The following is a 14,577-nucleotide window of genomic DNA, read 5'->3' on the forward strand; positions in this document are numbered from 1 at the left end:
CAAAAGGAATTACTAATGTAAAAAAAATGTGGTTTTATTTATATATGTTTATATATAAATACATACGGTGGCCCCTAGAAACAAAGCACGTACAAACTCCAAAACACATTTCTAGCATGAACTGAACTTCCAAAACAGAGCTACCTAGATCACTTAAATTGCACAATTGAAAGCATATGTGTATTGTTTGTGTATTTATACACAAGCACTCATAATTATTCAAATAATTTTTTTAAAAATGTTCATTTACCTGTTACTACCTCACACCAAATCCGGTCGTTGGTACTTCCTGGCTTGTGTAGCCACTAGGTAACAAAAGCTCAACACTGCCCCCTAGCATCCTGGAGCACTTCTGTTGTGTTTCGTACGTGTTTTGTTTGTAGGGGCCACCATAAATATACTTTTATTTATTCACTCCACATAAAATGTAATAAATAAATCATATAATACAAAAACCAACTATTTACATTTCAACTTTTAACTATTTAAATTTTCAGGTTTTTCCTTTGAAACACATTTAAAGTGAAACAACACAAAACACTGCAAACCACAACACAATTAAATATAAATTAAAATATGAAAACAAAAAGCAGATGCACATTCTCTGTCATATGGGCCTGCATGAATAAACTTTCTGAATCGTTTATCATCACCTTTCTAATGTGACGTTGTTGTCCCTGGCTCTCTTTCTCTCTCTCTCTCCCTCCCGCTCTGTTCCTGTGCTACTGCGAGTGTAACTACCGCCCCTCCCCCCTCTGCCCAGCACAAAGCACAAGGCTCGCGTACCGGAGTGAAGCAGGAAAAAAGGGTGAGAGAGAAGAAGAGAGAAGGAAAAAGAAAAAAACCCACGGTTCCTAATAAGGAGCCGGCTCTCGTCGTTCACTTCAAAGAGTCGGCTCTAAGAGTCGTTCCATTCGCGACCAACACATCACTAATGTCTTTGGACTGTGGGAGAAAGCCAGAGTACCCAGGTGGGACCCACGCAAACTCCACACAGAAAGGATGATGGTGGAATTGAACTCAGAACCTCTTGCTGTGCGGCAACAGTGCTAACCACCGTGCCACCGATTTTTGTTTTTTCACACAATAACTCATAATGAAAAAATGAATCAAATTTACATAAAATTCTTGCAAATCTATTTAACATAAAAAAAAATAAAAATAAAAAATTTACAAAGATATACAGTCGGACTTAAAAATGCATCTCTTCTGCCATTATCCGTGTAGGGTTTTTAGGGACCTCTTGAAGTGTGGTCAATAAACAAAAAAGACAGTATAAAAAAAGCTATTTACTGTGAGATAAATACTTTCCACTGGTGATATTTGGTACAGCTCTGTAGGCAGCTGGAGGAGGAAGCAGGGGAATTACCACATAAGCAGGGAGTTCCCCTTCTCTCTTCCATTCTGTTAAAGTGTTGAGGAATTATTACTCTACTGGAAACTTTCACAGTGCCAAATACAAAAACTTGCACTGTTAATGAATATGAACACAGAGCTAAGTCATAGTATCTTACGTAATAACCAGGCTAATATTACCCACTGTCAGCAGTGATGAGCTCATACGAACACAGTCAAAAGTCACATAAGTCACATCAGTCATGTAACCATGCAGCCCTGTACTTAAATACATGTTACCATGTATTTTTAATTAAAGTAATCTAACTCAGAAGGGGTTTAACATATTGTCTAATTAAAATGCATTGACTAAATTTTTCAAAAGTGTTGGCATTAAAATGCTATTTAATTCTAGAATGGCTTTTTTTGATTGTTTGTTTTGATTGAGTTGAATCAAAAAAACAAACCATATCAAGTTTTTCTGAGAGGTTACATTACCATAAGTAACATGTAAGCTTTCTAATATCAGCTTTTAGACATTAACAGCAATGTCTGAAACATTAGCAGAAACCCCATCCTGGAATCAGGCTTTAAACCAGGTTCCGTACACGAGGGATTTGAAACTGCATTTATTGTGTCAGCAACGCAGTTCTGTAACGTTACGTGGTCTGCCACTTTGTAATGGTATCAAATCCTGCAGACAGTGACAATTTAGAGTGAAACGTGGGTCTCCTTTTTAAAAGCACAAATGAAATTAAATTCACTTTAAATATCCATCCATCCATTCGCTTCCGCTTATCCTCTTCAGGGTCGTGGGGGGTGCTGGAGCCTATCCCAGCTGTCATAGGGCGAGAGGCGGGGTACACCCTGGACAAGTCGCCAGTCTGTCACAGGGCCAACACACAGGGACAGACAACCATTTGCACTCACATTCATTCGAACATTCAGACCTAGTGACAATTTGGATTATCCAATTAACCTATCCCCACAAGCTGCATGTCTTTGGACGGTGGGAGGAAGCCGGAGTACCCGGAGGGAACCCACGCAGACACGGGGAGAACATGCAAACTCCACACAGAAAGACCCCAGCCTGATGTTGGAATTGAACTCAGGACCTTCTTGCTGTGCGGCAACAGTGCTAACCACCGTGCCACCGTGCTGCCACCACTTTAAATATATAGGATGTTATTTGCTAGAGGTTTCTCGATCACTGTGTGCAACCTTTTTGTTCAGCCCACTAAGCTAAAGCTGTATGAACTTCAACCGCATCTGAGTTGTTGTTCTTTCATTTAAAATTGATTGTAGTAATGTACAGAACCAAAATGAGGGGGAAAAGGTGTCTCTGTGAAATATTTATGGACCTAACTGTATTTCCCCCATTTCCATTTCACTGACTGGAGGCAGGACACTGGGAGGGTGATTACATGAAAATAAGTTGCACATTTAATTTTACTTCATTTGCAAGTATTATAAAGTATTCTTTTAGTGTGCATGCAGTTGAAAGGTAACATAAACATTTCAATAATGGTGTCATAGAGACAAATATCTCAGTATTTAGCAAGCATGATAAATTTGGGTTCATCTCAATGAAGTAACAGTTAAACTCCTCCACTTCCATGACTGTTTCGCTGCACACAAAAAGAGGACACACTGTGCTCTGTGGTTACTACCGTGTGTTAATTAATTGTCCCATCGCACACACTAGCAATAATTTGAGCTTTCTTTAGCCGTTGTGGCTCATTTGTTTGCTCTGTTTAGTTTGACCCTGTAGCATGTTTGATATTTTTTCTTTTTTTCACTGGTTTGTAAAATGATAAACACAGCTCTTGCAAACATGATTTCTTTATAAGCTGAGTTTTATTCAAATATTTCAGAGTACCACAGGCACTATAAATTCTCAGACATTTGTTTGTACTTGCCATAAAACGAAACAAATAGTTTCATACATAAAAATCAGCACAAATACAGTAGGACATTCATTATAAAACACACAATAAAATTAATAAATATATAAGTATTTCAATATTTCAATAAATAAATAAATAAATACAACAAATAAAATAAATACGACAAAGATATGTTAAATAAATAAATTCCCCAAAAAGTAAACCCTTTGTTTTTCTATTCTGTCAGCCTGTAGTGACATGGTAGCACTCTTTGGTTGACTGCTGTAGTTACAATAGTTTGATTTACTTACAAAAATGAAATGACTTGCTGATACAAATATTTCAAGTATGGCTGATGGTTAAAGTACATTTTCCATCACCTCTTTAGTGCAATGTGAACCATCTGTGGTTTCCTCACATTCAATAGTTAAAAGCCTTCCAGAAGGACAGCAGGTCATGGTGGAGAAATGGAGTCTGAGGTCACCTTTTCACCTACATTCATCAGACACCTCTCCTCACAAGGCAAAAACACCAAAGAAGTTCTTCCCTGGCTCATCCTCCAATTTCTCCAGCATTGCCTCCTCTGTCTGTGTTCTCAGTCTGTCATGAGCATACAAGTTGAACACAGCCCCCATGTAAACTGCAGTGTACCAGTTCCCATCCTCATCTGAATCCCCACTGGTTGTCTTTTGGCAGACTGTACGGATAGAGTGGAGAATGGTCACATATTTAGGTGCATATGAGCGAGACCAGCGTTTGACAGTGTGGCTCAGGTGGACCATGGGGTGTGAGGAGGTATCGTCGGCATCGCTGCTGCAGTCAACCCGGAAAGATGCTTGGCTGTAAACAAAGTAGAGGCCATCTCGAGGAATCACAATTTCATTTTTATCGAGCTCTAGTCCTCCCTGAGAGTGGGACTGGTCCACATCCTTCTGCCATTCCACTGAGGTCTTTCTACTATAGTTGTGTACTCCTGTTGAATAGTACAGACAAATGGCAGACACCATGGTGAATTTCTGATTAACAGTGAAATAAAACTGCACTTGAGTCAGGGGTTCCTGAAGAGAAATTTCAAATGAATTCTGTTGCAGTGACATGAGCCTATTTCTCATTTATCCTCTACATTCTTCAGTCTAACTAGAACTCATTTAAATCTCCAAAATATCCAAAGGAAACAGGCATAATGTGCCCTTAAAAATCAAGGAGAAGTTCTAAAACTTTCTGGAAAAACTGGTAAGCTTCCTGAATCAAGAACTTCCTCCAATTATGATCCACTAAATGTCCCATGAATCTCACAGAGACGTGTGATTTCATGATTACAATACTGGGAAAGGTGTAGTATGGTTCTCCACAATCAGTCTAAAATATGCCTTGCACTTTTTTTTACTTGGGTTTCATCCCTTACCTTGCAAATGAATGGCTGCTCTCACATTTGATATTTGCCTCAAAGTGTGATGGAGATCTGGGAACAAGAAAAGACAGAGAATATGAATTATACAGTGTTTTCGCCTACTAGTCACTAACATTACTAAGCTAAAAAAACAAACAAAAAACAAACAAACATCAATAAGTCCACTACTTTTGTAAGAGTTGAGGGTACTCACCAAAATTGTCCTCATTTTGTCCAGGAGCCTGTTTGAAATAGAGCATGACACAGAACGCTGTTACAGACTGGTTGGTTTTAGGTGAAACAGTTCATTCACTGTGAGAGTCAATGGCGCTCTTGAGTAGTTTAGAGAGAATTTTAAAACCCACCTCAGCACGCCTGTTAACAACGAGGGCAGCAGCAGCAGTAGCAGCGAGGCAAAGTGTGAATGCCAGGAGGGCCATGGTTAGCTTTGACCTGGGCTTGATTTCCTGTGTTGCCTGTTTCTCTGTGTCTTTGTCGATCATTGTATCCAGCGCGACCATGCATTCACCTTCCATTGTTTTTAGTGGGTGCCTTCTATCAGGTACAGTTCACTTCTTAGCAGCCTTTCCTCCTCTTCTTCCACCTCTTCTTCTTGTTTGATGCCGCTATCTGTGAGAGGCTGTTTTAAAAGGCTCTCACCGATAGAGGGGGAAACTCCAATGATGTCACACATGTGGAGACTCAATGAGAAATAGAGACCCAGTGCCTGGGAGGATCTTACGCACCACACCTCCTCTGCACATGGCATGTGTATGATGGAGTTATACCAACATCAAATAAAAAACCAGACACCTGTGTGGAATCCCCTTTTGCACCTCAGTGCACACCCACACAACTCAATAGATCATTTCAAACAGGCACATACACTCACCTGCTGTATACCTGCGTACACAGGCAAGACCACAGATCACTCTATTCTACTATTCTAAATTTTTAAAAAGCACATGTTAGCTATTGATGTGAAGTGTTCACATATGTTGTTGTGTTGTCTTCGTTTCTATGTGGGGCAGACACACTGAAAGCCAGTTCAAATGTGGGGCAATAAGTCACAGAAAAGTCTGCAACCTTCAGCTATTCGTCAGTCAGTTTGACCACTATTGCCAAATGTTTTTTACGTTATTGTGTTTGATATTCCACCAACAATTAACTGCCAGTGATGTCATTGTCAACCTACATTTATAGTACATGTGTCACTTCCCTAATAATTTTATAAAGGTTTTTTGAAACGTTTCGTCACTCACGAAACACTGAGTGACGAAACGTTTCTCCCACTGAAAACGCTACAACAGAATCAACCTTTTGGGATGCATGTTTTAAATGTGATATACAAATAAGATGTTGTTCTAATTACTAAAAGGCACTCTATGAAGTATGTTCTGAGTGCAAACGCTTGTCTGTCTGTATCTCTGTGTGCCCTGAGATGGCATGACAAGCCCTTCAGGGTGGACACCACCTTCTTGCTCTCTAACAGCTTGGATAGATCAATGATTAATGGAAATGATGGACTGATTAATGATAAGAGGTTATATAAAAGGTAGAATATATGTAATACATGATTACAAACCATCTGAAACTGTATCATTAATAATCCTTTCCATGGCTTGTTTGTATGAAAAGATCATATGGTAACTGTAATGAGTAAGGATGAGTGTAGGTGTTTCATGTCTATTAGCAGAGTAAGTGTTGAAGATTTAGTCAGCACTCTAGTCAGATAACCAGAGTTCATTACTATTCTGAATTGAATGTCATAAATTGATCTTGAAAAACTGAAAAATGGGAACACGCTGCATCTGAATGTCTTTTCATCGTCACTGACAAACCATGCCCTGGAAAGAGGAACACCGTTCTACATTTGCTGCAACAGCGTGGGAGGCTGTGGTAGCGGGTTGTCTACCACTGGGAAGGTTGCGTGATCAATCCCTAATCTACATAGGCAAGATCTTGAATCCCCATGTTGTCCTCATTGCCCCCACTAGAGTGTGACTGATTGTGTAAATGTCAGAAACAGCCAGAAAAAAAAGCTGTATGATGGTATATGGGACTGTGTGGAAAATACTTTGAGTGCTCAACATAAGTTTAAAGGTGGTATATTTCAGCCAATTGTAAAAGCAATAACAAGTGATTTATTTACATTAGATGCTGACTAACATATAATGATATTTCAACTTCACAATCACTTTAAACCATCTTCAGAAGAGAAAAAGAAAATAGCACTTTATTTTGAAGTAGTCTTTGGTTTCATAGAGGTAACCGACGATAGCTGGTGGTGGAAATCCCAGATCTCGAACACCACAAAGGTTAAGGTGTAGCTCCTGGGCCTCAGGCTTATCTCTGGCCCATAGTTTAAAAACAGCTACCCAGAGGGTGTCACAACACCAAAACGAACAAACCTTAAAACCTTCTCTACAGAGATAATGTAGAAGAACATATGATATCCCTTTCACATGAGCTTACAAAATAACAGTTGTGTAAAACAGCCATGCCTATTGGGGAGGCTTTGTGACTGTATCACAGTCATCATGGAGAATGTCTGTCTTTATTCTTTAAGCTGCAAGTTTTTAACAGTCATCTTCACGCGAAAGTGAGCCTTTCATGCTCAAACTATATTTTGGGTGGAGTAGCATCTTAAGGTGTTAAATGATGTCACCAGTGGTGGTCAAGATAAGATGAGCTCTATTTTTCTATAGCTATCATATATGTTGTTACGGTTCGGCGTTGGCAGTGTATTGTTTTAGGCGTTTTGTTTTGGCGTGACTGTTATGTGTTTCCTGTTTTACTTTGAAAGTCTGTGTTATCTTAGTGTTCAGTTTACGTTTCCTTGTCTCGTCAGGTCTAATTTGCCCCAGCTGTGTTTCCCTCCTGTGGTCCATTCCCTAATTGCTCCTATGTATTTAAGCCCTGTGTTTCTGTATGTCATGGTCGCGATCTCCCCCGTGTTGTAAATAGTTTGGTGTTTTGTTATAAATAAATAGTTTGTTGTAAATAGATTTGTCGGTACTTTCGTTTCGGGATTTTGGTGGTGAGCTTTAGTGGGGTTTTTTGTGTGTGTGTTTTTTTCCTTTATTTTTACTTTTTTCGTGTTGCACTCCGGTTGCCTAGGCCGGGGTGTAACATATGTATATATTTGTATTAGCTATGAAACAACAGTGGGAAACAGGAAAGAAGTGTGACCAGTAAGATAGACAGAGAGGTTGCAAACAGTGGAGTTGTATCAGCTAAAACCAATATATTTGCATAAATAAAAACTGAGTGTGCTCGCAATGCCCACAGGAAGACTCATAGCGACAGCACGGCACATCAAATTCAGAAAGTTTACTTCTTACACTGATGGCCACAACATTAGCATATGAAACAAATTTGCTCTCTTTAGAAAGGACTTGTTCAACATATATTAGACAGTGGACAGAGTAATAGATTCTGAAGGACACTGACATGATTAAATTGGTGACACTTCATGTCTGTGGTGGACTACATTTATATAGACCTTTTCTAATTTGGTCACTCACTTAAAGCATATTGCAAACCACCTTCAACTATTCATACAGCACTTATTCTGGCACACAGTCACACACAGAAGTTTTACTATCAGCATTTGGTGCTACTGTGTAGTCACATCCTGCTCACACTGTATTATGCTAGATAATTTGGCTTGGCATGTTTCCAAAATGGCGAATGTTAACTGATGAGATGCTAGCTGTTGTTAATTATTATTACAGACAATAAAAAAAACTTTTAGTGTAAGAAATATCTGAAAGGCAGACAAAAAACTGGCTGAAGTACACATGAAACAGTTATGGAAGAAACAGTAACACACTGTCAGCTATTGTTCACTATGTGGACTACAATTATGTTAAAGCATCAAAGGTTAAAATAAATACATACATCAAATCCAGAATACTCAAAACATTTCATCTGTTTTAATGTAGTTTTATTGTCTTATAGCAGCAATGATATCCAACTTTATTACAAGAACTGTCTCCAAATGTCTCCAAATCTGCCTTAACCGGAAGGCAAAGTACAACCTTTTACTGTAACTCCACAAAACTCTTTCAGTGCTATTTTAGTTTACAAAACTGGCCATGGAATAAAAGACCACGCCCAACCACAAACTGTTTGGAGACTGTTGTCTATCGTCACAGACACATACCAAGATAAAATCTAACACAATCAACTAAAACACTGAAAAGGAGAAGAGGAATCAAAGATGTCAAGATGCATTCAAATAAGCAAAGATACTTTATAACACATTTTTATGTTTCCATGTATCATTTTATATGTCATTCAGTGAAAATGACTAAACATGGTTTTCCATAGAGGGTGAACTTCAGCAGCAGGGGAGTATACGCAACAACAAGACAGAAATTATATTTAAATTTTTTTTCTTTCCTCAGAAACTGCCCCTCATGTGGTCTCCAGCCCACTTACACACAGAGTTTGGTATTTTGTTTAGCAAAAGGATGTGAAAAAAAAACTCCCCTCATGTCGCAGTACATCAGTCAGCTTGTCATGCTTTTTTCTCTTTCTAAAACTGCCACGAGAACCAAACTCCCTTTATCTAAAAAAAGACTTGATACATTCCCTGAGAAAGGAGGAATACACAGTGCTTTTTGTAGAATGGCCCACTACTCAGCTTCCTCTTTACAAGACAGGATTCGAAAAGCTCTAGTAGATAAATAGCTCACCAAAAATATGATGTGGAAATCTCTCTAGAAAGATTTTGATGAAAAATGTGTTTAAAAATTGCCATGTTATACTGTGACTATTACTCACAAATTGCAATTTATCTACAGAGGTTATTATTGTTGTTGTTGCAACATTTTGTTATTATTGTCACATTTTATCTGACCCTCTCATGAGGGTCAGATAAAATGTGTTCATGGAGCCAGGCTTGGATGGAAAATTTTTCAATTCCTGGTGACCTGCACCTATAGGGACTAAGTAAATGTTGGTTGGGTGGGCATCATGCTAGCATCATGACTCAAACAAGGACAGAGACCTTGGCTTGCTGACCTCTGGCTGCAGAAACTTGAATCTGTATATGGAAAAGACCCTCTGTGGGGTTGAAAGAGCCAGATCTGATGCATAATGCAAAACTATAACTACTTCTCACATTCTTGGGTCTTGGATTACAGAGTCTTGAGCACTTGTGTGAAGACAGGAAGCAAAGCAGAGATTAGCTGAAATAGAAATCGAAGTTACTACACTTATTCAAATCACTTCGCTTAATTCAAGAATTTTAACCAAACTAAACTGTAAATGGTTTGTACAATCATTTCCAAACTCTGCGGGGTACCAGCAGATGGTGAAACTCTCAATTTTTGTTAATCCGTGTGGCCTTTATTCTACAGAATAAATGCCCCATTCAATTTTAGGGGAAACAACCATGAATCACTCGTATAACAACTGTAACCACTTGAAAAGAGAGAAAGGAAGGTTTCAGGCTGATGATGATGATGATAGGTTATCTAAGGACAGAAGAGGGGAAACCCCAGAGCTTTACCTTCTTGGTTTGATTCACTTTTAAACAGGGAAAATTCCAAAATAAATAAACTCGTATTTATCAGTGTAGTTTTGTGCACCAAGATAAATTTTTAATTTAGTGGAGCCAGAAAATGGATACAAATGGATTTATCAAAATGCATTGTAATGGATTCACACAAACACAATTTTCTACAGTAGTGATGCACAGTGCATGAAAGTCCATCCATCCCTCCAACCAATTTCATATAACTTCTTATCTAATTCATGGTTGCAGGGTTGCGGGAACCTACTCCAGCTGTCACAGGGCGGGGTATATGGAAGCATGTGAATGAATATTACACACTGATGTGACACCTCGTACATTAATGTGATGCTCTAACAGTCATCATGCTTTTAAGCTTCCCACTAGATGATTAACATCTGGTTAATGGCCCCTTTTTCTTTGAAATCATTTGATTTTTACTTCAGAAAGTATATGTATATGCCAACGTACCTATCTTTCTCTGAGAGAAAAAAGATAGATAGCTAGATAGATATGCTGGATACCAGATTTTAGCACATATGTTAAAAACAGTCATTGGGTTTGGTTATAGGGAGTATTTGCTTTTATTTTTCTTTTCTGTTCTTTCGCTTTTATGTAGAAGCCAAATGAATTGAAGAGAATCAGTGAACCAGGTGACCTCTTTCCAAATAGGAAATGAAAACAAAACTCTTTTCTAAAAACTATAAATACTGTCAAGTCACATGGGTGACAAGTAACCACATGCATTTGAGATAATGTGATGACTTTGGGAAAAAGGAAAAACCAGAGTTATGCAAGTGGGGCTGAGGCAATAGTTACTGCATCATCTCATTGTCCATTATTTCAACTTACCTGTCTGGGCAAGGCCAGTGCTCAGAAAGGAATCAAGGAGTGGAAGGGAGGAGGAAGTCCTGTGGAGTTTTGTAGCTGTGGATGAAACCAGGTAGAAAGAAATTGTTTGTGATACTGGTGTTTCCTGTCTCCTTTTCGCAACTAAACCACGAGCTGTTACGTGCATGTTTGTTCCTGTTGTGAGGTGCGTTTTGACATAATGGCGGAGGAGGAGTAGGTCACAGTGGTTTGACATATTTAGAATATCACTGCTGGTAGAGCAGGGCGATATGACCAAAAATATTTATCATGATATACATTTGAAAATTTGCGATAACAATATAACTGACGATATAATTGACACTAGACAAAATACTTTACAATTCCTCAACTTTATTAGTGCCAAAAAAAAAAACCCATCAATGTATTTTCATTTAAACAAGCAGCTTTTTTATGTGCATTAAAGTTATATAAAAATGTAACAGTGCAAATTCCTCGCTGACAGTTTAACCAAAAGGCATTTCCAGTGGAAATTGGCCGACATATCCTCAGCATAACCATGTATAATATCCACAAAACTTAAAAAGAGGTTACACACACACACAATACGGTAACATTATGTTGAAGCACAGTACGTATCACTCCGCCAGGCTCCTGCCTACGATAGCCGTAATGCTCCGACAATCCATCAAGCGGTGCGGGTTCATAGCTTAGCAAAGTCGTACTGAAACATTTGACAGATTTTCGAGCGCCGTGTACATAAAATCATTTCCAGGTCAGTAAACACAACCAGAATTCATACATAAGGCACACGGGATTATAAGGGGCACTGTCGATTTTCAGAAAAATCAAAGGATTGATTTTAAGTGCGCTGTATTTTCCAAAAAACACGGTAATAACGACGGCCCGCTAGCATGCTCTACCAAAAATAGTGCTTTGTTGTGTATCTGACGGATGAAAGCCAAACCAGTTCCACACCACTGAAGTTGCAGCATTTTTACAAACCAATTCTGGTTCATCCGTTTCATTCAACGATCCGCTTTCGCTCTTCTCATTCTGCATCGTCGCCATGTGCGTATGTAAACAAAGGCACTGCGCATGCGCGTTTTACCCATATTCTATGGCGATATTTCATTTTCCTATCGTTGCCCAACATTATACCGGTATTACCGTGAACGGTATGATATAGCCCAGCCCTAACTGCTGGTATTGATTAATGTTAAAATATATTGTGTATTTGTAGCTTTCTAGATCTATAAGCCTTTTAAAATTCTGTAAAAAGCATGTCATGTTCTAAGTCCTGATGATTGATGAATTTTGGGTTTCTGATTTGTTGCTCATTCTTTTATCTTAATTCTTTGTTTTTCTGGTTTTCCCAGCGTTTCACACACACACTCCACAGGTCTGTTGATGACTCTCCGAAGATTTGGATGAGCTCTTTTCTGACAGACAATCTGGACTGTGCAGGAACTTATGCCAGGCTACTTTTTGTGGACTTTAGTTCCACTTTTATTACCATCAACCCAGCTCTACTTCAGGATTCCTCCTGCAGTGATCTACACACACAGCAGATTAGAGTAGACATGCAAGCATCTTTTTTCATTTGTGATTCTTGAGTTTAGACATTTAAAATACATAATTCCACTCTTCTGCTAATTTAAAGAATATGAGCTTTCATTCAGGTGTTTTCTGACTCTACATTTTCTTTTGTCATTAGTCAGCTTTTTCTAATGTACATGTCAAACCTGTTCAGCTGCTTTCCAACTTTGAAAGTTTGAAACAACAGTTTTGAACATTAACCTTCAAGTGAATGATTCTGTGTATTTCAGCTCATTCAACATTTTTAACTTAACATTCCAGCAGTTATTACATTTCAGCTCAAAAGATTCAACTATCAGCATTCACACCGCAGTTTCTTCAGGAAATGCTTTTCTAGTTTTGGTTTCATTTCTTGCTGTTTTTGTCTCCTGGTTGTAATTCTGTATTATAAATGCATAATAAGTGTTGTGACATTACTTTGCCCTGGAATGACTTATTAATGCTCTATATTGTACATATGCTATACAATTTACTATACAAAGTAACTGCACTGAATCCTGAATTTAAAATTGAGCTGATGAACTAATACCACATGGTCTGTAGCAACCACATTATTCCTCCAAAACTGAGAACCTGCTGGGCCAGAAATCAAGTGCATCAGTTAGTGTGACGTACTGATGACTTTGCAAATATCTTTAATATCTGGGTCAAAGTAAGAGGTGTATAAATTAATGTAAAATCTAATAAAAACATCATTTATGTCTGCAGAATTAAGGCGTGTATTCTTGATCAAGTGGAAAGTGTCCAACAATAGTCCAACAATAATAAAGGCATAATTTTTCATGTATTCTGTTGTGTTATTTTATTAGCAGAAAGGTCAGATCTCTCCATTATTGGATTCAACACAGCATTAAAGTCACCAGCTATTGTAAGTTCTGAGGTTGGCAGGTTGCTTAGTGAAGAGAAACTTTATGAAGCACCATCTTGTTAGGACCATTGCAATGTAGATACTATAAACTGGCCTTCTGGATCAAAAACTCTATGACTGGATTGTGATTAGGTTTCATATTTTATGGTATATTGCGTAGTTGCATTTATACAGCCAAAGAGTTTTCACCATTTTACCATTTTCAAGCATAAAAGCTGTCTATGAATATAGAGTTTGTCTACACAAATTACTGCTTTCATTTACCCCAGAAAATTAATTGTGTGCATCTGGACGTAGCGTTTCCTCACTCAACCAAGTTCTTCAGTCTCAGCTGACTGTAGGTTTCCCCAGCCTTGTAAACAGCAGATTTGCATAATGACTGAAACTAGCACCACTGAATACACAATGGACCGTGACATCAATTTCATGATAATTAATATACAAATTGTCATGACCATTAATCAAGGACCGAGAGAGATCAAGGACCATTCACAGAAAGTTGGAAAATAACAAAGTTGAAAAAAGTATTTGTACTTCATTCAGCTGCTTCTGGGTTGTTGAGTTGGTGAATGAGTCCAGTGGTCGTTTTGATGATGGAGTCGGGTTACGAGCGGCTCCGTTAGTTTTCGTTCTTTATCATTGTGAATAATTGTTCGGAGTAGGAATCGATATAATAGTCCAGCTCCTCGGGGTTGAAACCTTTATAATGTAGAGAGAGATGTAGTTGGCTCAGTACTTTGTTTACGTTCCACAAACAGGTCGTAGCCATGTTGGATCACGCAGAGTCTCGTGAGAACTGAGGTTTACGTCGTCGTTGCGCTTCTGCTCCTTTGGATTGGGCAGACTAGGCGACTCAGTGGCACAATGCTGCCATCTACTGTTATTATTATCCAAGACGGGCATTTCTTTCTGCTGTATTGTGAAGTGATCATGTGAAGTAAGACTTGCTCGTTTTTCCATAAGCTTTGCCATCGTTCATTTATAAACATATTTGTAGTTTCTGTTTCTGATTAATAAAATGCTGTTCTGTTCTCCATCAATCATTCTCTCATTTAGCCACATTTCAAGAAATTCAAACTACTTGGCTTACTCAAGGTTCTTTTCACATATTTTAGATGTTTGTCTGGCAAACATCAGGTCAGGT

The 14,577-nt window shown here is 38.4% G+C and overlaps 1 protein-coding gene across 1 annotated transcript; it reads right to left on the reverse strand.

Moving 5' to 3' along the window:
• Positions 1 to 3,209: 3,209 nt before the first annotated feature.
• Positions 3,210 to 5,340, reverse strand: LOC101472170 (tumor necrosis factor). Its single transcript, XM_004560931.5, has 4 exons — positions 4,977 to 5,340; positions 4,826 to 4,853; positions 4,627 to 4,683; positions 3,210 to 4,194 (listed from the first exon to the last, which is right to left on the reverse strand). The coding sequence occupies exons 1-4, from the start codon at positions 5,145 to 5,147 to the stop codon at positions 3,737 to 3,739; spliced, it is 714 nt and encodes a 237-aa protein (XP_004560988.1). The 5' UTR covers positions 5,148 to 5,340; the 3' UTR covers positions 3,210 to 3,736.
• Between the last annotated feature and the right edge of the window lie 9,237 nt (positions 5,341 to 14,577).

This window comes from Maylandia zebra, linkage group LG22 (assembly GCF_041146795.1).
Source record: "Maylandia zebra isolate NMK-2024a linkage group LG22, Mzebra_GT3a, whole genome shotgun sequence".
Classification (NCBI taxonomy): domain Eukaryota; kingdom Metazoa; phylum Chordata; class Actinopteri; order Cichliformes; family Cichlidae; genus Maylandia; species Maylandia zebra.